Here is a 25,461-nt window from a genome sequence, read left to right on the forward strand (position 1 = left end):
TCAGCTGCTGCTGGGGGGGGCTGGTCCATGCGGAGCCTGTTCCCGCTTTCGCCACATCCGGTTCTCAGGCCCCTGCATGCAGCCGCTGATCCCAGCCCTTCCCTTCCACTGCTGCCCTCCCCTGCACCATAGTCCCGCTCATGGCCTCCAGCCACTGCGGCCTGTGTCCGTCTGGCCACCGCACGTGGCTCCTGGTGGCCATCCAGCAGCTGTCTTGCTAAAGCTGAGTCTACTAATGCTGCACCAAGGTCCCACCCTGCCTGGCACACCCCTGGATCCCAAAGACCCCCAGGGAGGAGGCTGGCAGGGCTGGCTTATGTGGGGTCCTCATTTCTCAAGCCCTGAGTGTGCCTAAGGCTCTGCATCTGCCCCAGCCTGCAGGTTCCTTGCCAAGGCGGGGCTGTGGGTGCAGCACCGGGGCTGGGGGCTGGAGGGGGAGAGCTGTGGGGCATTAGATGAGATTCCCAGACGTTAGAGCTGGGCAAGAGCTTTTGGGGTCAAATAATCCATCCTTAGTTGTGCTGGTCTGGGTGCCCATTTCCAGGCTAGTTGAGATCTTCCAGGCTGATCTGATCTATCTCTCTATCCATCCCCCACACCCCCTCTTTCAATCTATCTATCCATCCCCACACACCCCCTCTACCAATCATCTATCTATCCATCCCCATACACCCCCCTCCATAAATCCCCTCTGTCTATCCCCACACACAGCCTCTATCTAATCTATCTCCCCCCACACCATCTGTCTATCTCCCCACACCCCCTCTATCCATCTATCTATCTATCTATCTATCTATCTATCTATCTATCTATCTATCTATCTATCTATCCCCCCCACACCATCTAATCTATCTATCCACCCCCGCCCCCCATCTAGAGCAGGACAGGGAGACCTGGGGATTTTCACTGGATGATTCGCTACTTGCACTTGGCTCCCCTCCGCCTCGCATCGCCCCGGGCCTGTCCCCCGTGATAGCGGCTCCAGCGCCCCGTCTCACCTGGCCGGCTCTGCCAGCGGGCAGCGGAGCAAGGCGGGCGGCGGTCGCCGGCCCCCTGGCTGGAGCGGGAGGTGCCGGGACTTGTCTCGCAGGGCGGAGGGGGGATCGCTCGCGTCTCGTGCTTTGGGCACCGGTGCCAAGGCAGGGAATGGCCGGGCCACGTCCGGGTCCGGCCCCTCCGGAGCGGTGGGACCCGGGCAGGGAAGCAGCAGCTCCCAGGTGCCAGGCGAGAGGCTGCGCCGCACTGAGCGCCGGGCAGCGGAGGCGCCGGGGGCGAGACCTGGGCAGCGCCAGCCGGGGACAGGAGCCGGCAGGAGGCTTGGCACGGACCCCCCCCCCGGCGATGGACGGGGACGCGGCGGCGGCGGGTGGGGGTCCGCAGCTGCCGGCTCGGGCCGGCCGGGGGGCTCAGCCGGGGCCGCTGGCTCTGACCCGGGGCAGACAAACGCTGCTTTGGGTTCGCCCCCCGGGCCATTTCACCCCGGGCTCTGGACCTGCCCCGGGGCGCGTTTATTTCGCCGCAAGCAGCAGCTCCTCCAAAACCCAGCCCTGCCGCGGCGGGCGGGGGGGGGTCCTGGTTCTTTAAGGGGCGGCCGGGCCGCCCCCTCCCCCGGGCCGGGCGCGGAGCAAGTGGCGGAGCTGGGCCCCCCTCGCTCGCGGCTCGTTCCCCTCCGGTGACAGCCCTTTGGCCAGAGGATCTTTTGTTGCGTCCCCAGCCAATCAAGGCTTTTTACGACACAGTTCAGTTGGGATATAAAACCCCGAGTCTTTCTGGCTCCCCCCCCCCCGGCCAGCATCACTAGTTACCGGCTCCCACCCAGCCGGCCCCGGAGAACCTCTGCCCCCATCAACCCCCCCTCCCCAGGGCAGCCAGCCGCGGCCCGAGTCCCAAGTCCGCAGGCGGGGGGAGGCAGGAGGGGAGCCGTCCGTCCAGCCATGTCGGTGCGCAGGTCCCCGCTCTTCCTGTGCGCCCTGGCGCTGGCCGTGGCGCTGGCCCCGGGGGAGGTGGTGGAGAAAGGGGCCGGCGGCGGGCAGCGCCCCCCGGGGCCCGAGGCGGAGGAGCCGGGCTGTCCCGTCTGCCTGTGGCGGAAGCACAGCAAGGAGATGCGGCTGGAGAGCATCAAGTCGCAGATCCTGAGCAAGCTGCGGCTCAAGGAGGCGCCCAACATCAGCCGGGAGGTGGTGAACCAGCTGCTGCCCAAGGCGCCGCCGCTCCAGCAGCTCCTGGACTTGCACGACTTCCAGGGGGACGCCTTCCCGCAGGACGAGTACCTGGAGGAGGACGAGTACCACGCCACCACCGAGACTGTCATCAGCATGGCCCAGCAGAGTAGGTGGCTTCTTTGTTAACCAGCCGGGGCGGGGGGGAGCGAGAGGCGAACTTCATGGGGACCCCCCCGCCCCCGCTGGGCCGGAGCCCCCTTCCCCGCAGCCGGGTCCTCGCCGCCCAGGGGCCCGGCTACTTTGCGCCCTTTCCACGCTGCGGGCAGCGCGAGTTGCAGGGGGAAGCGCCTGGGGGTCCCTGCGCGGGGGGCGGCGTCGCAGGCGGGCTGGGCTCCGGGCTCCTGCCTGCTCCCCTTGACTAGCAGATCGGGGGGAGGGTGCAGCTCCCCTGAGGGGCTATTGGCTCCCACCCCCGGCCGGAGGAACCTGGTGCTGAGTCCTGGCGCCTGCAAAGTTCAGGGTCCGCACCCCGCGAGCAGAGGCCGCTCGGGGCGTCCCGCGGGGCTGCGGGTCATTGTCTGCGGCCGAGCTCCGCAAACGCGGCTGCCGCTGGGGCCGGCTGCGAAAGTTTGGTCCGGTTCCGCCATTGGCCCCAAGTGAGCCAGGCCCCGGGAGCGCTGCCCCCCGCAATTCGCCAGGGGCTCCCCTCTGCCCAGCCTGGGCTCGGCAGAGGGGGTTTTCCCTGGCGGGGGTGCGGGCAGCTGGGCCGGGGCTCTGGGCATAGCCCAGCTTTGGCTCCTGGGAAGCAGATTGGGGGCAGGGGTTGCTCCAGTTGGCCAAGGGAGAAAGTTAGTTTGAAAGCATCCCGCAGAGGGCAGGGGCCTGACAGGAGAAGTTGGGGTCTCTGCTCCCCAGGATTGCAGGCAGGGCTCTCTCCCTCCTTCTGATGGGGGTTGGGGGCAGGAGCCCAGAGTGGGCAGCTGGAGCCAGGCTCTGAAGGTGGCACGTCAGGTCGCCACATCAGAGGCACTTGGCCCCCAGGCAAGGCCGCTCCAAGGTGTCCCAGGCCCAGCGTTGGCTGGCAAGCAGGAGATGCCCACCTGGGGCTCATGGGGGGAGATGGGGCAGGTGGTGCTGCCCCTGAGCCTCCTCCATGGGGGACTTCTGGCTGATTGGATGGGGGGCCCAGCGGAGCGGGCAGCCCCAAAGCAAGTGACCGGGACAGATCCCGACCCTGGCTTGGGAGGCGCTGATACGAACCGGCTGTGTGTAGCCCGCAGCGCGGACTCAGACAGGGCTAGCAGGGTCCTGGGCTCACTGGCCCAGCCAGTGAGGTGCTGCCCAGGCAGAAGCAAGGCTCAGCTGTGGCAATGAGGGCATCCCTGCTGGCAGGACATGCAGGCTGGGTGCCAATCCCGGCTCAGAGCGGGGTCGTCTAGGGTTAGCATAGGGGGCTGCAGGCCAGGACTCATAGGGTCTAATGCTGTTTCTGTCACTGACTTATGGTGTGTGCTTGTGCAAGTCACATTGCTGCCCGACACCTCAGTTTCCCCATCTGTGGGTCAGGAGTGAGGGGAAGCAGCAGAACTGAGTGGGGGGAGCCCAGGGCTGGGCTAGCAGGGGGCTGAAGGTCAGGAGTGAGGGGCACCAGCCAGGCGTGGTGAATGTGGGGAATACCATCAGCTCTTGACTAAACCGGCGCGTTTATTGCAGTGGAATAGTTCTGAGTCCAGCTGGGGTGAAAGGAGCCAGGCTGAGAGCCATGGGGGCCAAAGGCCTCTGTCCAATGAGCAGGTGGATGTTAGAGAGCGGCTGGGTGATGCCCGTGTGCCTGAGCGAGCCCTGCCCTGGTGCTCTGTCTCCTTGGCCTCCACGTTCAGCTGGGCTGGTGGGTTTTGCAGAGCTGGCCGGGGCCAGTGCAGGTGAACCACCCGGGGAGCAGCTGCTTTCTGAGATCTCACTGCTCTTGGCACCACCTGGGCCCTTGGCTGCAGCCTCTGCAGAGGCCGGGGTGTGAACGGGCCACAGGATTGAGCTCCCCAGCCTGCAGCTGGGGCCCGCTAGGGCAGAGGCGAGGCTGCTGCTGGCTGGGCTGACCTTGCCCTGGAGATGCCCAGGGACTCCAGTGTCACCCAGCCCCTCCCCAGCAGCAGAGACCCACAGCCTGATCCCAGGGGCTGGGCTGCCTCCAGGGCAGGGCAATAAATGGAACCTCCTTCCCTGAGGGGGCTGACGGATAGGCTGTGAGTGCTGTCACCACCAAGCCTGGGACAGGGCAGTGAACAGAGAGGACAGAACAGGGGAGTGCAAGCAGGGGGCAGGGCGTGGGGCCAGGAGGTAGGGTGTGCAAGGAGGGGCCTTCTCAGACAGGGAGCTGGTGGAGGGGGTTGCCCTGCGATGGCACAAATGCTGGATCACGTCTCTCAGAAAACAACCTGCCATGGGAAGCAAAGGGGGCTGGAGAATCTAGGCATGCTGAGGGGTTGGGGGAAGCAGGGGTGGTAAGATCTGTGGGGCTGCAGGATTAGTGACCGTGGGAGTTCAGCCCTCAAAAGGTCCACGTGTCCGTCCGCTCTGTGTCCAAACTCCCTGAGTTGCCAATGAGTTGCTGACCTCCCGGGTCTCCGCACTCCAGGGAATTTCACAGAGCACTAAGTGCCATCCCCAGAGCTCGGGGAACCAGGGACTGGCGTTCAGGCTTTGCCCACAGTGATCCTCCTTGTTAGCTCTGGTATGCGGTGGCTGCAAATCTCTTGGTCGGCCATACCCCCTCATCTCCATGCTGCAGCTGCTCCAGAGCCCAGTGAGTACTGGGGGGTGGGAGTCACCCACAGTGCAGTCTGTGTGGGGGTCTGGATAATGCAGCATAGCGGGAAGGGGTGCTTGGATACGGGCCACTCTCTTCCAGATGAGACTTACCACCAAGCTCCTGGCCACCTGTGGTCTCTAAACTTCCCCTGGCATGCTGCCTCCGAGATTGAGGGTGCCAAGACGAAATCCCACCTCAGGAAATTACATTCTCCCTCCAGCTGAGCATATTCTGGGGTTTCCTTCACTCAGACCCACTGAGACTTCACCTCCTGTGTCTAGGTGCATGAGGCAACCCGTTTCCCCTGGCTGGCTCTGTGACTGATGTCTGACTCCATTGTGAGCTGTCTCCATGAGGGCGGTCTCCTTTCCAATCTTACTGCAATAGGCCGTTCTGTGTCCTCCGCACCTTCTCTTCCCTCCAGGTGGGATCCAATCTAATCCAATCCTTGCGATTGTGCCACAGGGTAGCCGGATGACATGGCCAAAGCACCGTCACCATCTCTAAGTACTGAGACGTGGGTCTTCTATGTTGGCTACACAATCTCTCCAGTTCATTCCCAAGATTCTTCTTAGACAACACTGGTGGAGTGCACCCAGCGTCCTGTTGTGTACTTGGACCCTCAGCCACCTTTTGGAGTGCTGGGAGAGCAGGAGCAGTAGTGCTGGGAGAGCAGGAGCATTGTATGATCTCATATTAGTGTGTAGATGGATCTTCTTCCTCTTCCAGATGTTTGACAAATGGGAGAATGATCCACAGGCTTTGCTGATTCTTGCCTTCGCTGTAGTGAGCTGCTGTTAGCAGATATTGTACTTCCAAGATAGACAAAGTCATCAACTCTTCCATACTCTTCTCCATCAATCGCACATCAGCCAGCATGGACAGCATTCTCTGGCTACACGGTCTTGGTTTTCCACATGCTGATACGAAGTCCCACTGGGGCAGCTTCTGCTTTTTTGCTCAGAAAGAATCTTTTCATTCCATCCAAGCTGGTATCCAGGATGACTATGTCATCTGCAAAATCCGACTCACGCAGCTTATCTCCAGCCCAAATGATACCAGCGGCCTGCAGCCGTCACTCTTCTCGTCACAGTCTGTGACCGTGCAGAAGAGAAGCCACCTCGCCTCACAGCAGTAACAATCTTTAACCATTCTGTGTCTCCGCTCTGTCCTGATGCAGATTAGCAATCTTTGCTGGGATTTCACAGCGTCTCCCGCTCGGCCTACACTACAGCCTTACGTCTGTATAAGTAAGTCACTCACCCCTGAGCGACGCAGTCCTGGGGCAGACAGCACTATGCCAGCAGGAGGGCTTCCCGCAGCACAGCTCCGGTCTCTCGGGGAGGTGGGGTTCCTCTGCTGACAGGAGAAGTTACCCTAGCAGCCCAGACCGCCTCTTCACCAAGCGTACCACTGTGCTGCCACAGTGCGGTATGTGTAGACAGACCCGCAGGATCCTCCAGAGGGTTTATCGGGGTTTATCATGGAAGTTAAACCCATCTTCTGCTGAGACGCTAAGCCACTCTCAGCATCTCCTCAAGGTGAAAATCTGCTCTGAACACAACTTTCCGGATCAAAATCCAGCCCGCTCTCCACCAGGAGCAATTTTCATCCTATTCAAAATGACCTTCTCCAGGTACAGACAGGAGGCCCCCCCACTCCAGCAGCCACAAATAAGCTGGTCCCCCGATGACACGTCTTCTCCCATCCATGGGACAGAGCTCCTTATCCCAAACCGTCCTGCACTCCCTGCACGTGGCATTCCCTGCCACCTCCTCTGCAACTCTTTACCGTCCAGCATCGATCTCAGCATCGCCTGGTGCTTTCCCGCTCTTCAATTGGTTTATGGCCTTAGTTACTTCCTCAAAGGTGATTGCTTCTAGTGACATAGGTAAGCCTGCTAGTTCTTCACATCTCTCGGTGTGTGACAGCGGTTCTGGCTGGTCGAGCACAGCCTGGAAAGGTTTCACCCAACGGAATCTCTGTGCTTCCTCTGGGGTTAAAATTGTACCATCTCGGACCTTCACAATGCCACAAAGGTTCGAGACTTGTGATGCCAGCTGTTTAGGTACTAGAAAAAAGGTTTTAGAATCCCTTCTCTCATGCACCTCCCCAGCTTCTCTCACTTGATTTTCCATCCATTCTCTCGTATCTCTCCTGGCTTTTCACTTCCTTCTCTTTGTCTGCAGGGTCTTGTTGCAGAAGAGCTCTCATCTTGTTGAATTATCTCCTTTCGTTCTTCCCTCTCTCCAGCAAGCCTCCATGTGTCTGGATGGAGCCGTTCTTGTTTCCGAGCTCTCCCCTCCACTTTAACCCTGGCTGCTTAAAAACGGCCATTGTTCTCCCTCCATCAATGTCTCTAACTCTTCAAATCAACGGCTAAGTAGCAGATTGAAAAATGCCTTCGCTGCTAGATCTACTAACTTCCTAGCATCATAGAGACCCTCTGTCTTGCGCTGCTTCACCTTTGTTAGTTCTAGGTCGATTGTCCCAATAACAAGATGGTGGACACTTCCAACATCAGCTCTTGTGTGCGCCCTGCAGACCCCCAATGACCCCTTGCACTGATCTGTTGTGCTGGGTTACTGGGATTGAGGCCCACCCCAAAGCGGGCTACATTGCAGGCAGAATAGTTATTGTGTCACTCCTGGGACTATCTCTGCAGTGTGTATTGGCACGGCAAACAGGTGAAGCTCATAGAGAACTGCCCTGAATTCCCTGACACTAAACCGATGGCAAACACATTCCACTTCATCCCACACCGCGTGACAGGAGGAGCAACAGACACCGACTCATTGGGAGCCAAACCCGCCAAACTGAACGGATGCTGCAGCTGGGGCTTTCCGGATCGCTGCCGTGTCCTGGCTTCGCTATATAATACGAGGGCCGTCTCTCAATTAATTGTCTAATTGTCACAGCTAGCTATCTCCAGACAGCCCCTCCATCTGTCCATCCGTCCATCCATCCCCCCAGATATACATGCAGCTACCACAACTTCCTCTCTCCATTCATCCCCAGACAGCCCCCTCCTCTCCCTCTCAGACACACACACCGCACCTTATTCCCATTCTAATCAGGGCTTTGCTCCCTTCGAGCGCCCCCAGCCACAGCGTTGCTCCCAGACATACCGTCCCTGCATCCTGCTTTCTCCTGGCCTGGGACAGGCCCTGGCAGCCAGTCCTCGTGCCCCTGGCTCTGCGTGGTGATGCCCTTGGGTACGTGGGTGGCCTTTTGTACCTCGCTGGATGTGATCAGCTGGGACACTTACCAGCAGTCCTGGGACTCACTCTGCCTGGAACTCTCAGCCCCTGGGCCTGACCTTTCCTGGGGGCCACGTGTGGAGGGGTCTCCGTTCCGCTTGGCTGGGTGGGGTCCCGAACCCCTTTGCAAGTCTGGCTCCTTGGGAGCGGGTTGTTGAGGTGCTTGGAGTCAGCTGAGGGAGCAAGTGCCACAGAGCAGAGACAATCAGTCCCGTCCCCCCCGACAAGCCTTGGCCATGCTGCAGACAGAACTGGAGCTCTGGGTGGGGGCAGCATTCTCGGTAGGAACCTCTCCAGCTTGGATCCAGCCCTGGGGTGGGGGTGAGGTCAACCCAGGCAAACCAGAAGCAAAGAAACCAACCATGCCAGACACCAGGGACGAGTGGTACCTAGTCTCCCACTCTCCAGCTAGATGCGTGCAGGGGAATGGTGGAAAAGTGCAGCCTGCCTGTCCGGACTGGGCCGGATCCTGGGGTTGGAGCAGCGCCCCCTGGGGGCAGCAAGAGGAGAAGGCACAGCAGGGACTTTTCAGTCATGCCTCCGGGTCCTCAAGTGGCTGCTCACACCTCATTCCCTAGTGGTTAGAGAGAGGTGGAGGTGGGAGCCAGGATACCCGGGCTCTGCTTTGCCACTGACTCACTGTGGGAACTTGGGCAAATCACATCCCAATCCATGCCTCAGTTTCCCCAGCAATGGAAAAGGCGACAATTCTTGCCATTAGTTGCATCCCTGCAGTATCCTGTCACCCAGGATGGGCCATCTGTGGCCCAGGTCCCACTGCACTGGGCAAAGCCCAGACAGCCACCGCCCAAAGAAGCTTACAGTCGAGGTGTGATACTGACCTTGGCCCCAGCTGGGCTAATTAACTAATAGTGAATCTCCTATTTCCAGTGCTCCCTGGATTCTGCAAACTGCAGGGAGGTGGTCACTGGTGGGGCTCTAACCACTAGACACCACTGCCCTCCCAGAGCCAGGGAGAGAGCCCAGGAGTCCTGGCTCCCAGGCCCCCTGCTCTAACCCACTAGACTCCGCTCCCCTCCCAGAGCTGGGGATAGAACCCAGGAGTCCTGGCTCCCACCCCCCCTGCTCTAACTCACTAGGAAACACTGCCTGTCTTTATGCTCTCCCAGAGGGGTCCTACTGGACTCTGGTGCCTTCTCCCGGGGCTGATCCAGAGTCTGGGGCCCTTGACTTGATCCATCCTGAGCCCAGCATGCCCAGGATGCAATACACAGGTGCCCCTGCAGCCCTGGCCCTAGGATGAGCCCATGGGCCAGTGCAGCACATGGTGAAGTGCCAGTTACCCAGCCTCAGGGTTGGCTTTGGTGCCGGAGTGTCGGCTGGCAGTGAGGGTGGGCCGGGGCGTCTGGCCAGGCTGGAGGGGTGTGCAAAGGCCGAGCGGAAGGGGGGCTGAGGAATGGTTCCCTCCAGCAGCTCATGGACAAATTTCCTTCTTGAGTATTCATAGACTGGAGCGGCTTTGAAATTTTATTACCCATAAAATTGAGAACACGCCAGGGGCTTTGCTCCACACCCGTGTGAACGTTTGCTGCTCCCCACCCGTCCCCCCAGTCCCTTCACTTGCCCCCCCCAAATAAATACCAGAGCCCCGTCCCACCCCACCTGACTGCTGAGGGGGGAGAGAACCTAACCACCGTCCACCCTCAAACCCCTCACCCGTTTCAGTGGGGCCAAAAGCCCCATTAGGAGGGGCCGTCACAGGAGGAGAAGGACTGGCTTGTGGGATCCTAGGGCAGGTGACCCCCCCCAACTCAAGCACCAACCCCCCCATGCGCTGTCTTCCAGCGTTATTATTATGAATTTCGCTTGGCAATTGCGGGTTGGTTTTTATGGTTCCTGAACAGAAGGAAAGGAAGGTTTTATAGGCTGTAGGGCCCATAAACCTCTCAGGTTCTCCTCACCCTCCCCACCCCGCCCCTCAGCACAGCCCCCCCCCTTTTTTTTAACTGCACAAGAAACTAGGGAAGGTTAATTGGGTCCTAAAACCATTTATTGGCTACCCGTGACCCTGCTGACCTTTGGGGTGGGGGGAGGGGAAGTTAATGAAGGGAGATTAAGGGGGGGCACAGTGTGAAACCCAACAAATCTCACTCTCAAATCCCACCATTAGGGTGCCATGGAGCCCAGAGCAAATTAAAAAAGCTGAAGGCAGGCTGCAGGTCGGGAGTGAGGGGCACCGGCAGAGCTGGGGGGAGCCCAGGGCTGGGACAGCAGGGGCTGCGGGTCGGGAGTGAGGGGCACCGGCAGAGCTGGGGAAGGGGGGAGCCCAGGGCTGGGAGCGCAGGGGGCTGCGGGTCGGGAGTGAGGGGCACCGGCAGAGCTGCGGAAGGGGGGAGCCCAGGGCTGGGAGCACAGGGGGCTGCGGGTCGGGAGTGAGGGGCATTGGCAGAGCTGCGGAAGGGGGGAGCCCAGGGCTGGGAGCCCAGGGGGCTGCGGGTCGGGAGTGAGGGGCACCGGCAGAGCTGCGGAAGGGGGGAGCCCAGGGCTGGGAGCACAGGGGGCTGCGGGTCGGGAGTGAGGGGCACCGGCAGAGCTGCGGAAGGGGGGAGCCCAGGGGGCTGCGGGTCGGGAGTGAGGGGCACCGGCAGAGCTGCGGAAGGGGGGAGCCCAGGGGGCTGCGGGTCGGGAGTGAGGGGCACCGGCAGAGCTGCGGAAGGGGGGAGCCCAGGGGGCTGCGGGTCGGGAGTGAGGGGCACCGGCAGAGCTGCGGAAGGGGGGAGCCCAGGGCTGGGAGCCCAGGGGGCTGCGGGTCGGGAGTGAGGGGCACCGGCAGAGCTGCGGAAGGGGGGAGCCCAGGGCTGGGAGCACAGGGGGCTGCGGGTCGGGAGTGAGGGGCACCGGCAGAGCTGGGGGGAGCCCAGGGCTGGGAGCACAGGGGGCTGCGGGTTGGGAGTGAGGGGCACCGGCAGAGCTGTGGAAGGGGGGAGCCCAGGGCTGGGAGCCCAGGGGGCTGCGGGTCGGGAGTGAGGGGCACCGGCAGAGCTGGGGGATCCTAGCAATGGAAGAGAGGGAGGCTGAATCTCCTGGAAGAGCAGGATGGATGGATGGAGTGAGAGTCTCTGGCACTGGTGCTTACACAGCGCCTGTGGCTGCTGCTAGACCAGAAACATGAAGGGTGACAATTGTACCAGCAGCTCCCCAGCCCTGCCAAGGCCCCCGCAGGGACCCGCCTCTTGGGGTGAGGGAGCTCTGGCCTGCTGGGGTTTGGCACCTCCAGGCCAGGACTGGGCTCCTCCCACTCCAGTTCACACAGGCTGCCTGAAGCTTCAGCACCAGCTGCCGGCCCTAGCGACCCGGGCCAGTGGCCAAGGGCTCAGTGCCCTGCGAGCAGGCCCACGCGATCCCTCTGCTGGGGGGTTGGCACCCAGGGGATTCAGGCTTACAGGCTGGAGCCAAGCGGGGCAGCGCCAGGCCTTGAAGTGGGAGCCAGGGCTAGTGGGCTCGGATCAGAGCTGCAGGGCTGGGAACCCCCAAATAGGCAGGCTGGGGGGCAGGCAGCGTCAGCCAAAGGCCCCTGAGCCACCTGGTGCCACTGGGCCATGAAGCTGCAGTGCCCAGGCCCAGTTCAGCCTAGAGCCACAGGTGAGCCTTGAGCGAAGCACAGAGCCCCATGCCAGCCCCGGCCTGAAGGAGTCAGAGCTGGGAACAAATAGCCCCTCACCCGCGCACACTCCACCAGTCCTCAGCTGCAGCCGGTGTCCGGGAAACTTTCTGCCCCGGTTGCCAGGGTGACAGGAATAGCATCTTGGCACCGAGGGCGGCCAGTGTGCCAAGAGTAGCCTTAGGGGGCACGGTGCCTTCCTCGGCAGCCGCTGCACGTGGTGGGCAGCATGGTGGGGAGCAGGGGTGGGAGTCGCCCTGGAGGGAGATCCCTGCCCCACACCCCAGGGGCTGATGATGCAGGAGTCCTGAAAAGGGTTAGTGGGGAGGCAGCTCAGGCACACACCTGCCTCTGGAGGCCAGGACTCGTCTGCCTCAGGCCACAAGTGACACAAGCTTCATGGTCTCACCAAGGGCTGCGGGTCGGGAGTGAGGGGCACCGGCAGAGCTGGGGAAGGGGGGAGCCCAGGGCTGGGAGCACAGGGGGCTGCGGGTCGGGAGTGAGGGGCACCGGCAGAGCTGGGTGGGGGGAGCCCAGGGCTGGGAGCTCAGGGGGCTGCGGGTCAGGAGTGAGGGGCACCGGCAGAGCTGCGGAAGGGGGGAGCCCAGGGCTGGGAGCGCAGGGGGCTGCGGGTCGGGAGTGAGGGGCACCGGCAGAGCTGGGGAAGGGGGGAGTCCAGGGCTGGGAGCGCAGGGGGCTGCGGGTCGGGAGTGAGGGGCACCGGCAGAGCTGGGGAAGGGGGGAGCCCAGGGCTGGGAGCACAGGGGGCTGCGGGTCAGGAGTGAGGGGCACCGGCAGAGCTGGTTGGGGGGAGCCCAGGGCTGGGAGCGCAGGGGGCTGCGGGTCGGGAGTGAGGGGCACCGGCAGAGCTGGGTGGGGGGAGCCCAGGGCTGGGAGCTCAGGGGGCTGCAGGTCAGGAGTGAGGGGCACCGGCAGAGCTGGGGAAGGGGGGAGCCCAGGGCTGGGAGCGCAGGGGGCTGCGGGTCGGGAGTGAGGGGCACCGGCAGAGCTGAGTGGGGGGAGCCCAGGGCTGGGAGCGCAGGGGGCTGCGGGTCGGGAGTGAGGGGCACCGGCAGAGCTGGGGAAGTGGGGAGCCCAGGGCTGGGAGCGCAGGGGGCTGCGGGTCGGGAGTGAGGGGCACCGGCAGAGCTGGGGAAGGGGGGAGCCCAGGGCTGGGAGCGCAGGGGGCTGCGGGTCGGGAGTGAGGGGCACCGGCAGAGCTGGGGAAGGGGGGAGCCCAGGGCTGGGAGCACAGGGGGCTGCGGGTCAGGAGTGAGGGGCACCGGCAGAGCTGGGTGGGGGGGGAGCCCAGGGCTGGGAGCACAGGGGGCTGCGGGTCGGGAGTGAGGGGCACCGGCAGAGCTGGTTGGGGGGAGCCCAGGGCTGGGAGCGCAGGGGGCTGCGGGTCGGGAGTGAGGGGCACCGGCAGAGCTGGGTGGGGGGAGCCCAGGGCTGGGAGCTCAGGGGGCTGCGGGTCAGGAGTGAGGGGCACCGGCAGAGCTGGGGAAGGGGGGAGCCCAGGGCTGGGAGCGCAGGGGGCTGCGGGTCGGGAGTGAGGGGCACCGGCAGAGCTGGGGAAGGGGGGAGCCCAGGGCTGGGAGCGCAGGGGGCTGCGGGTCGGGAGTGAGGGGCACCGGCAGAGCTGGGTGGGGGGAGCCCAGGGCTGGGAGCGCAGGGGGCTGCGGGTCGGGAGTGAGGGGCACCGGCAGAGCTGAGTGGGGGGAGCCCAGGGCTGGGAGCGCAGGGGGCTGCGGGTCGGGAGTGAGGGGCACCGGCAGAGCTGAGTGGGGGGAGCCCAGGGCTGGGAGCACAAGGGGCTGCGGGTCGGGAGTGAGGGGCACCGGCAGAGCTGGGGAAGGGGGGAGCCCAGGGCTGGGAGCGCAGGGGGCTGCGGGTCGGGAGTGAGGGGCACCGGCAGAGCTAAACTTGCCTATATCTGCCATGCTTGGCCTGGCTCCCTCCTCTCCCAGATTGTCACCTCTCTGCCCACCCGCACCCCCACCTTTGCTCTGTGTCGGTCCCTGGTGCAGGGCTTGGGGGCTGCCCGCTGGCTGAGGGCCCCTGAGAGCTGTGGGTTGGTGGGGCCTGGCACAGCTCTGGGTACCGGTGTCCCACAATGATCACTGCAGCCGCCGCTCGCCAGGCCCCGGGGGCGCTGCAGAGTCCTAGGGCTCAGTGGCTGCAGAGGCTGGGCTCAGCCCCTGCCCGGGCCAGGGATGAGCACAGTGCCCGTCCGTCCTGCCTTTCCCCGAATACTGTGTGCTGCCCCTGAGGCTCGGAGACCTGCACCTGGACCTGGCATGGGGCCACACACCTGGCACCCCTGCCTGAGCCCAGCACCCAGCAGGGCCCTTCTTGGGTTGGGGGGGCAAGTGGAAGACACCCCCCCCGCATCTGCTGCAGTGCCCTGAGGATCCCCTTTGTCTCCCTCCCACCCTCCAGCCCCCGCATGGTGCCAGCCCCATCGTGGCCTCTCCACACTCTTCCTCAGATCAGCCAGAGGGAGGCGCTGCAGAGCGTAACTGGCCATGGCTCTGCCCCAGCAAGGCCAGGGGACTGGAAGGCAGAGAGCCGTGCTGTGGCTTTAAGAGCTGACAGGGAGGGGAAGGGGAAGGGGGCAGAGAGAGGAAAGTACTTTTATGGGCTGCTCCCAGGAGAGTGGGTTTAATAGGGGGCTTGTGCTCAGCAAATTGCTGGGAGGGGTTTGTTAGCAAAGCACCGCAAGGCCCCCCGGCCCCTGTCACTTTGGTTTATGGGAGCCCCTTGTGGGCGCGGGGGGCGGTGCGGAGACATTCCTGGCCCCCGGTTGGTGTCATGACCCCTATCTGTTAGTGGAGGCCTCAGTTCACAGCAAATGGCCCAGCGCTGCAGCTGGGTGCTATTAAACCTGACCGGTGCGTGTGCGGGGGGGGCACCGGGCGAGGACGGGGGAGAAATTCCCCGCTAAATTCAACCCAGATGTTTCCCCAAAAGGGAGGGTCAGAGCCAGCAGCACTTTCGGGGGATGGGTGTGCACAGGGTGTTGCATGTGTGCCAGAGAAAAAGTTGGGGGCATCACCCCATCCTACCTAGCTCCCCCCATTCCCATCCCCAAACCAGCTCCCCCTATTCCTGCCCAGCAGCCAGCTCCCAACCCCCCTCTGACAGCGCCCACGGCACCTGGCCCCACTCTGACAGCCCCCACAGCAGGGGAATCCCGGACCCCTCTGACAGCGCCCACGGCACCTGGCCCCACTCTGACAGCCCCCACGGCAGGGGAATCCCGGACCCCTCTGACAGCGCCCACGGCACCTGGCCCCACTCTGACAGCCCCCACGGTAGGGGGCTCCCAACCCCCCTCTGACAGCGCCCACGGCACCTGGCCCCACTCTGACAGCGTCCACGGCAGGGGAATCCCGGACCCCTCTGACAGCGCCCACGGCACCTGGCCCCACTCTGACAGCGTCCACGGCAGGGGAATCCCGGACCCCTCTGACAGCGCCCACGGCACCTGGCCCCACTCTGACAGCCCCCACGGCAGGGGGCTCCCAACCCCCCTCTGACAGCGCCCACGGCACCTGGCCCCACTCTGACAGCGTCCACGGCAGGGGGTTCCCAACCCCCCTCTGACAGCGCCCACGGCACCTGGCCCCACTCTGACAGCGTCCACGGCAGAGGGCTCCCAACCCCCCTCTGACAGCGCCCACGGCACCTGGCCCCACTCTGACAGCGTCCACGGCAGAGGGCTCCCAACCCCCCTCTGACAGCGCCCAAGGCACCTGGCCCCACTCTGACAGCCCCCATGGCAGGGAAATCCCGGACCCCTCTGACAGCGCCCACGGCACCTGGCCCCACTCTGACAGCGTCCACGGCAGGGGGCTCCCAACCCCCCTCTGACAGCGCCCACGGCACCTGACCCCACTCTGACAGCCCCCATGGCAGGGGGCTCCCAACCCCCCTCTGACAGCGCCCAAGGCACCTGGCCCCACTCTGACAGCCCCCATGGCAGGGGAATCCCGGACCCCTCTGACAGCGCCCACGGCACCTGGCCCCACTCTGACAGCGTCCACGGCAGGGGGCTCCCAACCCCCCTCTGACAGCGCCCACGGCACCTGACCCCACTCTGACAGCCCCCATGGCAGGGGGCTCCCAACCCCCCTCTGACAGCGCCCAAGGCACCTGGCCCCACTCTGACAGCCCCCATGGCAGGGGGCTCCCAACCCCCCTCTGACAGCGCCCACGGCACCTGGCCCCACTCTGACAGCCCCCACGGCAGGGGAATCCCGGACCCCTCTGACAGCGCCCAGGCACCTGGCCCCACTCTGACAGCATCCACGGCAGGGGAATCCCGGACCCCTCTGACAGCGCCCACGGCACCTGGCCCCACTCTGACAGTGTCCATGGCAGGGGGCTCCCAACCCTCCTCTGACAGCGCCCACGGCACCTGGCCCCACTCTGACAGTGTCCATGGCAGGGGAATCCCGGCCCCCCTCTGACAGTGTCCACGGCACCTGGCCCCACTCTGACAGCCCCCACGGCAGGGGAATCCCGGACCCCTCTGACAGCGCCCACGGCACCTGGCCCCACTCTGACAGTGTCCATGGCAGGGGGCTCCCAACCCTCCTCTGACAGCGCCCACGGCACCTGGCCCCAATCTGACAGTGTCCATGGCAGGGGGCTCCCAACCCTCCTCTGACAGCGCCCACGGCACCTGGCCCCACTCTGACAGTGTCCATGGCAGGGGAATCCCGGCCCCCCTCTGACAGTGTCCACGGCAGGGGGTTCCCGGCCCCCCTCTGACAGTGTCCACGGCAGGGGAATCCCGGCCCCCCTCTGACAGTGTCCATGGCAGGGGAATCCTGCCCCCCCCCCTCACAGCCCCCATGGCAGGGGGTTCCCGGCCCCCCTCTGACAGTGCCCACAGGAGGCTGGTGTTGGCAATTCAGCTAGGGCCATGCTGCCCTCTGCAGCTCTGTTCCCCCCTCTGAGCCAACAAAGCAGGGCGCTGCTCAGCAGAAGTCACCTCACAGCCCCATGTCACAGAAGGGGCACAGAGACAAGGCATGACTTGCCCTAAGGTCACATGACAAGTCAGCATCAGAACTAGGAGTAGAACTCAGGAGTCCGGGCTCCCGGTCCCCCCACCATCGCCCTTTTCTCTGGGCTCTGGCTGAGCACCGTCATCATTATATTTCCCAGCTCCAAGGGGAAAGACGAGGTTCTGTTAGAAATGGCTTGGCAGTCCTGGGCCTGCATGTGACCCTGGAGCAGAGCCAGGACTGGGGCTCGGGAGTTTTTTGGTGCCCTCCTAACCCCCAAGAATGTCCTGAGTGCCCCAGCTGAGGGCTGCCAAGGAGAGAACAAACAGAGCCAGCTAGCAGATGGGATTCTTTGCACAGGGCTCTTGCAGGGAGGCACAGAGCTGGTCTCCTTGGGAGAACCTGGCCGTCCCCCTGAGCGGTGCGCAATCAGGGGCAGGACCTGAGTTTTACATCTCATGCAGCACCGCATCGGGTCCTCAATTCCTCCTACCCCAGAGGGCAGCATGTCCCTAGTTTGGGGGGCTCCCATCCCAGCGCAGACCCAGCCTCAACACTGCTCAAGCTGGCAGGGCAGAAGCTCCCACACAGTCCTGGGGACGCAAAACCTCCATGGCATGGGGAGGGGCCTGCTTTTCCCCCGGGCTCATTGTTCTGCTCTGCTTGCAGCTAAGTGCTGCAGAATTGCCGAGTTCCTGGGATTTGGAGGCCCAGACGTGTGTTTGCTGCTCCCCACTCTGTCTGCTGTGCCAGTTCGGCTTGGATAAATGTTTCCCTTGGCAGATGCCAGCCTGTTCCTGGCAGCATTCCCCATCCCCCCTTCCCCGCCAATCTCCAGGGAAGGTGCACACTTGCCCTTGGTCACAAACAAGTTATGGGAGACGTGGTGAGCACAGACGCCCTGGCTCCCAGCTTTGGGGCAGGGCTGAGTTCAGGGAGTTCACCCAGAGCCAGACATCCTGTCCAGGAGCCTTGCTGGTTCACGTCACCAGTGGTATGAGTTTCTTAGGACTCAGCACCCCTGCTAGTCCCATTGTAAGTGGGCAAACAGCACCCATACAAAGGAGGCAGCATGCTCCCCTGCTGGCACCCCCATTGTCCTTACACAAAGACGACTTGACTGGACCAAATATACCCCTCTCCCGCTCCCAGCTCCCATGGCCTGCCCCCTGGCCCTTTCGGGGTCACCCAGGCAGTAGAAACCTGAAAATCAGTATAGGTTTGAAACACACCACCATTCCTGCAGATGCTGCAGAGGTGGAGGAGAGCTCAGCAGGGGGCGCTCTCCCCTGGCAATCAGAGCTGACCCCGATGCCCCAGTGTGGCGCTAGGGGGCACTGTTCTGCAGGCAGCAAGGGGGGGGTCAGCAGGGGGCGCTCTCCCCTGGCAGGCAGAGCTGGCCCCATTGCCCCAGCACAGCACTAGGGGGCACTGTGCCGCTGGTGGTGATATCTGGCAAGTGAGGCTCCGGGGAGAGGCCATGGTTTTCGCAGGGCTCAGGGTGTTAATCTTGGCCTGGCACTTTCATCCTGCTGCCCCTCTAATTTTTCCTGGAGTTGCCGCTGGATGCAGGCTCTTCCCTCACCATCCTAACTCCTTGTGTAGCTTTGCTGGAGCGGTTACACAGCTGGCATGTTCCACCCCAGAGGTGGCAGCATTGCAGGGCCAGGTGGGATGATCCAGGCCTTCTCAGGTGGAGGAAGCTAGATCAGGGCAGGGGATTATTAGATTTTGGTGGAGGTGTTCTGGTAACAAAGAGGAGGGACTGCAAAATATGATCCTCAACACAAAGCTGGGGATAGAAACACAGAGTCCTGGGATCCCCAAATCGCCCCCCAAATTCACCCTGGATTGTCTGCTTTGAACCAGCCACATTCTGCCCCCCCACGCTATTGATCAGTGCCCAGCCTCACCCAGGCCTGGATTCACCCTAAACTCTGCCCACGTTTGAGGCCTCAGCCCCATAGTGCCGGGCTCCTGGGTTCCACACCCCGAGGACTCAGTGCTTAGTGTTGGAAACTGGAATCCAGGGATGACGCAGTGAGTCCTTGGTTTGGGGGTTTGTCCAGTTCTGTGGGGGAATTGCTCCCTTTGGGGTGCAGCTGAACTCCCCGAGATCAGACACGCAGGAAATGCTGGCTCCGGTTGTTCCTGACAGAGAGGCCGTCAGTTCCCTGGCTGTGCACTGTGAGGGTTGAGGGGGCTCAGGATTCCTGCTCCCCCCGAGCAGGGTTTGCTCAGGGGCTGCTTTTCTGACATAGGTGGAAAGCGGATCAGTGACAGGCAGCTTGGAAGCAATGCACCATGGGCTGGTCCTGGCAAGGTTCCACCCTCCCGGCTCGGCACATGTGCCTCAATCCTGACCCATAGCCCCGCCCTGCTATGTCAGTCTGGGGAGCCATCCCCCGCTACCCACAGCTCTTCAGTGCCTCGGGAACTCCCCCCCCCCCCCGCCCACTATTCCAGCATTGGAACCCCCCGGCTCAGCCACTGCCCCTCAGTCCCGACCTGCAGCACCACGTTGATCCCTGCCTATGTAATATCCGCAGGGGGGTCACTAACACCTCACGGCATTGGGGTCAGAGGCCAGATGCAAGCCCTTAGTGCAGATACAGGGAAAATGACCTAATGACCTGTTACCCGGCCTTCACCTCCCAACGCTCTAGGAGGAGTTCCCAGTCAGCCCTTCGCTGGCGAGGCCCTGGCTGTGGCTCCTGGGGGCCGGGTAGTGGGTGTCCAGAGCCGGGAGGCAGCTCCACTCATATGTGCTTCCCCCCTCCCCCCCGCAGCGGACCCGGTGGTGCAGATAGAGGGGAACCCCCACTGCTGCTACTTCAGCTTCAGCCCCAAGATCATGTTCACCAAGGTGGTGAAGGCCCAGCTATGGGTGCACCTGCGGCCCGTGCAGCACGCCTCCACCGCCTACTTGCAGATCCTGCGCCTCAAGCCCGTCACCGAGCAGGGCAGCCGCCACATCCGCATCCGCTCCCTCAAGATCGACCTCCACTCCCGCCTCGGCCACTGGCAGAGCATCGACTTCAAGCACGTGCTGCAGAACTGGTTCAAGCAGCCGCAGAACAACTGGGGCATCGAGATCAACGCCTTCGACCCCAACGGCAACGACCTGGCCGTCACCTCCCTCGGCCCCGGAGCAGAAGGGCTGGTAAGTGAATACGCAGGGGTGGGGACCAGCCCGGCCCCGCACAGGGCTCTGCTGGCCTTGGCAGGGGTGACTGGGAGCTCTCCACTGAGTCAGTGCTGAGCCCAATGTCCCAGTGCAAGGCGGGGGGCTCAGAAGGGGGCGCCACGCCGCAGGGAGCGGGGGGCTCAGAAGGGGGCGCCACGCCGCAGGGAGCGGGGCAGGGGGCTCAGAAGGGGGCGCCACGCCGCAGGGAGCGGGGCGGGGGGCTCAGAAGGGGGCGCCACGCCGCAGGGGGCGGGGCGGGGGGCTCAGAAGGGGGCACCACGCTGCAGGGGGCAGGGGGCTCAGAAGGGGGTGCCACACCGCAGGGGGCGGGGCGGGGGGCTCAGAAGGGGGCACCACGCTGCAGGGGGCGGGGGGCTCAGAAGGGGGCGCCACGCCGCAGGGAGCGGGGCGGGGGGCTCAGAAGGGGGCACCACGCCGCAGGGGGCGGGGGGCTCAGAAGGGGGCGCCACGCCGCAGGGAGCGGGGCGGGGGGCTCAGAAGGGGGCGCCACGCCGCAGGGGGCTCAGAAGGGGGCGCCACGCCGCAGGGAGCGGGGCGGGGGGCTCAGAAGGGGGCGCCACGCCGCAGGGAGCGGGGGGCTCAGAAGGGGGCGCCACGCCGCAGGGAGCGGGGCGGGGGGCTCAGAAGGGGGCGCCACGCCGCAGGGAGCGGGGGGCTCAGAAGGGGGCGCCACGCCGCAGGGAGCGGGGCGGGGGGCTCAGAAGGGGGCGCCATGCCGCAGGGAGCGGGGCGGGGGGCTCAGAAGGGGTCACTCTCCTTTCAAAGTCAGTGCTGACCACAGTGCACCCCACCCTTGGGCTCTCCTCAGCACAGATCGTAACACAGCACAAAATTCTGCTCCATTTTCATATAATGGGTGAACTCTGCTTAGGGGAGACCCAGAATACTGGCACCAAGATGGCAATGGGGGCTGCGGGTCGGGAGTGAGGGGCACTGGCAGAGCTGGGGGGCTGAGGTGGGGGGGCCCAGGGCTGGGATAGCAGGGGGCTGCGGGTCGGGAGTGAGGGGCACTGGCAGAGCTGGGGGGCTGAGGTGGGGGGGCCCAGGGCTGGGATAGCAGGGGGCTGCGGGTCGGGAGTGAGGGGCACTGGCAGAGCTGGGGGGCTGAGGTGGGGGGGCCCAGGGCTGGGATAGCAGGGGCTCTGGGTCTGGTTTAGTACTGTGTACCCCAGAATGGCTGAAGCCCGATGGCTCAAGGAAGGCACAGACCCGTTACCCTCTGGGTTCATTATGCTCTCCCCATGAAGGGGGATTTCTGCCGGAGCCCCGGGGAGCCAGGCTGATGCGGAGGGTGTGGTCTAGCCCCTTCTGATTCCCAGCCACCCCAGAGCCTCTTTCCTCGCCATCAAGCTCCCCAGCAGCAGGCCTGGAATGGAGGCCACTGTGCTGCAGGCCCAAGGATGGCTGCTGATGGGGACGCTTCTTCCCGTCAGTTTCACCTGCCAGCCTCAGCCTCTGCCTGTTCCTGGGCAGAAGGGAGAGGGGTTGTCTTCTTCTGCCCAGGCCCACAGCTGCCTTCCCGCGGGAGCTGCATTGTGTCACCTCTCAGACAATCTGTCTGTGCACCCAGTGAGGAGATGGCTGGCTCCTGCCCAAGCCTGTCCTGTCTCTGAGTCCCCGGGCCAGCAGTAGCTGATGGGTCAGACTTTCCTAGTCTTCTAGCTGTCCTGCTGACAAGATTTATGGCTCCCCAGATTCAAATCATGCTGGAGCCCAGTGCAGGACGAGGCTGAACACTGGGGAGGAGGGAGGGACCCACTCAGCCTAGTGACACAGAGCTCAGCCCAGATCACGGCCTGCATTGCCTGGCACCCAGCTACAGGGTGAACCTCTCCCCACACTTCATCAGGGCCGGCAGAGGGCAGATGAGGCTGGATTAGTAGACGAAATCAAGGGATTGGCTAGAGATGGATGGCTGGGTGGACAAGTAGCTAAGGAAGGATGACGGATACAGAAGGGTGGCTAGGTGGACGGAGGCTCGGGCTGGGGTGGACAGGGATGGCTGGGTGGACAGGTAGCTAGGGAAGGATGACAGATACAGAAGGGTGGCTAGGTGGACGGAGGCTCGGGCTGGGGTGGACAGGGATGGCTGGGTGGACAGGTAGCTAGGGAAGGATGACAGATACAGAAGGGTGGCTAGGTGGACGGAGGCTCGGGCTGGGGTGGACAGGAATGGCTGGGTGGACAGGTAGCTAGGGAAGGATGACAGATACAGAAGGGTGGCTAGGTGGACGGAGGCTCGGGCTGGGGTGGACAGGGATGGCTGGGTGGGCAGGTAGCTAGGGAAGGATGATGGATACAGAAGGGTGGCTAGGTGGACGGAGGTTCAGGCTGGGGTGGACAGGGATGGCTGGGTGGACAGGTAGCTAGGGAAGGATGATGGATACAGAAGGGTGGCTAGGTGGATGGAGGCTCGGGCTGGGGTGGACAGGGATGGCTGGGTGGGCAGGTAGCTAGGGAAGGATGATGGATACAGAAGGGTGGCTAGGTGGATGGAGGCTCGGGCTGGGGTGGACAGGGATGGCTGGGTGGGCAGGTAGCTGGGGAAGGATGGGTAGGCAGAGGGATGGGAGGTTACGGCTGGTTGGTTAGGGGAGCTGGTAAGATGGCTCTCTGCAGCATGCTCCCCTCCCCAAAGGCTGGCCCTAGCTGCCCCGGGGATGAGGCTCAGCTATCTGCTCTCCCCCCAGCACCCCTTCATGGAGCTCCGCGTCCTGGAGAACAACAAGCGCTCACGGCGCAACCTGGGGCTGGACTGCGACGAGCACTCCGCCGAGTCCCGGTGCTGCCGGTACCCGCTGACTGTCGACTTCGAGGCCTTCGGCTGGGACTGGATTATTGCCCCCAAGCGGTACAAAGCCAACTACTGCTCAGGCCAGTGCGAGTACATGTTCATGCAGAAGTACCCGCACACCCACCTGGTGCAACAAGCCAACCCCCGGGGCTCGGCCGGGCCCTGCTGCACCCCTACCAAGATGTCCCCCATCAACATGCTTTACTTCAATGACAAACAGCAGATTATCTACGGCAAGATCCCGGGCATGGTGGTCGACAGATGCGGCTGCTCTTAAAACCCAGCTGGTACTCCCCCAGCCCCGCTCCCGTGCTCCCGGCCAACCAGCAAGAGTCATCGTTGCTTCCCCCCTTTTTTTTATACATATAAAAAGAACAAACATTAAAATTCTTTTGTGAATGTCGGGGGAAGGGGGGAGAGACAGAACACCCCCAAGAAAAACGAACAGAACCCAAACTCTCCCGCGCTTCGCCATGCACTGTGCAATAAGCAAACGTCCCTACCTGGGGAGGGCCAGCTGGGTACCGCTTTTCTCCCAAGGCAAGTCTGCAAAGGCATTATCCCCCGCCCCCTCAACCCACCCTGTCATCGGCATCAGCAACCAGCTGTGGCTCAGTCAGAGAGGTGTCTCTTACCGGGGTTTGGTTCTTGGAGGACTAGCCGATCCCTGGGCGGCCTGGGAGCGAAATGGTTAACGCCGAGACGGCAGGACAGCGACTCTTCAACCGTTTACAAGCCGTGGAAGCTTTCTATGTGTTTAAGTTAAAAACAGAAAATCAAAACAATTGCCTGGAGCTGGAGCTCACAGAAACACACAGGATATTTTGTACGGCGCGAGAGACGAACTGAAGAACAAAGCGGCCTGGTAAAAAGGAAAGATACCCTGGATCACTGGCCTTATCTTTCCAGCAGTTTTGTTTTCGGGGGGGGGGGAGGACGGGAGGGGGAATTTCAGCTGCCTGCCCTTTGAGAGAGAGAATTCCCCTGGCAGGTCTCCAAAGAAAGGATCGCTTGGCTCCCCGGACCCAGCCAGCGTGTGCTGCGGAGAGCTAGGAGGGGCCGGGCCGGGGGCTGCATTGCTAATGTTGGAAAGTCTGATCCTGCTGGCCCAGCACAGGTTAAACTCCCTGATCTGAGCCCACCGCCCTGGCCCAGAGCAGGTGCCGTGAGCCCAGATTATGGTCAGGCTCTCTGATCTCATTGTTCCTTGTCAATCTGCTCCAGTCCATTCACCCCAATCCCATCACCCCTCAACACCCCAACCCCTGACACCCCCTGTGCATCCCAACCCCCCATTACTCCTGCATACCCCAAGCCCCCCATCCCATCATCCATAATGCACCCCTTGTGCACCCTGAATGCGCCCATCCTGGCATCCCAGCACACCTTGAACTCCCCACCACCCCACCTCAGCCAAATCTTTCCATCCTGGCACCCTGGCACACCCCTCCCGCCATCCCCTGTGCACCCCAGCACACCCCTCCCGCCATCCCCTGCGCACCCCAACTCCCTGATCCCATTGCACTGCTAGAGATGGGCTGGTAGGCACGACAGGCTCCAGCTCCTGTCTGGGCCCAGCTTTGATCCTAATACGGAGGGCACGGGGGGGGGGGGAGCAGTGTCCCTGGGAGTTTTTGCCTGCGAGAGGACTGCAGGAGCAGGTGACGGAGTCCAGCAAGTCCCCTGCAGCCCCACTCCCACAGGGTGCTTGCGCTAGAAAGCTGGCCGCACAGAGGCCCAGCCTGGGAGGAGACGGCTTCCCACGGTAACTTATTTATTTATTAATTATTCTCCTTGTGAGAACTCACAATTTGCCTGGCTACTGCACTAGAAAAACGTGTGGCCTCCCACCTCACCTAGACAGAGCCGTGTGAATGGCTGTGGTTTTTAATGCACTTACATAAACCCTTTTCTTGCTGTCTTCGGAATCACCAAATAACCCCCTGCCCCATGCTAGGTCTGAGATTCCGGCCTAGACCCCTCAGCCCACCTGTAATGGGGCTTCCCAGACTGCCTGGATTAGCAACAGACTGAGACCCCACTAACATAGGCAGAGGAAAGCCAGATGATCTGTCCCAAGCAGGTGCGTGAGGGATGGGAATCCTGGCTCCTGGAGGCTCCATTTGCATTCCCAGCTGGGTGGAGGCCAGACCAGGAGCAGTCTCTCTGACTGTGGAAGAGTCTCTCAAGGGGCAGTTGTGGAAACACCGTTCCCTAGGCTGTGTAGACAAAGCATTAGGAATGGACTGGAGGGAACCATCCGGCCCTGGCCGTATGGGCTGTGGACCAGGTGGGATCCAACTGAGCTGGTTGGATGGACTAGGCAGGATCTCTCAGGGCTTTTCCATCACTGAGCTCTGTGAAGGGAGTCACAGAGATGAACATGGCTCCATGGGCTTCCATGATGAAGCCCAAGGGGCTGTGGTGCATAAGCTCTTATCCCTGCTGTCCCAGCGCTCTGGCAAGAGAGGTCACTGGGCTGCTGCAGCTGGACTACAATTCCTGCCATTTGCTGGGTTCAGTCCAGGCCCCAGCCTTTGTGGTGGTCTCGGTCCCAAGAAGCCACAGGAGCCAGACAGGCAGCAGTG

General features: G+C 63.0%; 2 protein-coding genes across 9 annotated transcripts in view; one reads left to right on the plus strand and one right to left on the minus strand.

Moving 5' to 3' along the window:
* The window catches only part of LOC140901098 (inositol polyphosphate 1-phosphatase), a 49,366-nt gene that overhangs the window by 16,972 nt on the left and 6,933 nt on the right, over positions 1 to 25,461 (minus strand). For 2 of the 8 annotated variants that reach the window (XM_073319318.2, XM_073319314.2), the window contains exon 1: positions 999 to 1,087. Coding sequence is in view for 2 of the 8 variants with exons in the window: in XM_073319311.2 (XP_073175412.1) it covers positions 999 to 1,473 (475 nt within the window). In the remaining 6 variants the exon portion in view is untranslated. Of the gene's footprint in view, positions 1 to 998; positions 1,708 to 8,239; positions 8,405 to 23,508; positions 23,623 to 25,461 lie in introns of those variants that run through there. The other 6 variants (XM_073319317.2, XM_073319313.2, XM_073319315.2 and 3 more) reach the window with 5 other exon arrangements.
* On the plus strand, positions 1,008 to 23,792 carry GDF11 (growth differentiation factor 11). Its single transcript, XM_073319321.2, has 3 exons — positions 1,008 to 2,328; positions 19,661 to 20,034; positions 22,770 to 23,792. Exons 1-3 carry the CDS (start codon positions 1,935 to 1,937, stop codon positions 23,148 to 23,150), a joined length of 1,149 nt encoding a protein of 382 aa, XP_073175422.1. The 5' UTR covers positions 1,008 to 1,934; the 3' UTR covers positions 23,151 to 23,792.

This window comes from Lepidochelys kempii, chromosome 20, assembly GCF_965140285.1.
Source record: "Lepidochelys kempii isolate rLepKem1 chromosome 20, rLepKem1.hap1, whole genome shotgun sequence".
Classification (NCBI taxonomy): domain Eukaryota; kingdom Metazoa; phylum Chordata; order Testudines; family Cheloniidae; genus Lepidochelys; species Lepidochelys kempii.

What these genes read in the sequence shown, in the direction of transcription:
- GDF11 (XM_073319321.2), top strand. Translation starts at nt 1,935, where the DNA reads ATGTCGGTGCGCAGGTCCCCGCTCTTCCTGTGCGCCCTGGCGCTGGCC. An exon ending in CATCAGCATGGCCCAGCAGA is followed by an intron (nt 2,329 to 19,660) that starts GTAGGTGGCTTC and finishes TCCCCCCCGCAG; the next exon opens with CGGACCCGGTGGTGCAGATA. An exon ending in GCCCCGGAGCAGAAGGGCTG is followed by an intron (nt 20,035 to 22,769) that starts GTAAGTGAATAC and finishes CTCTCCCCCCAG; the next exon opens with CACCCCTTCATGGAGCTCCG.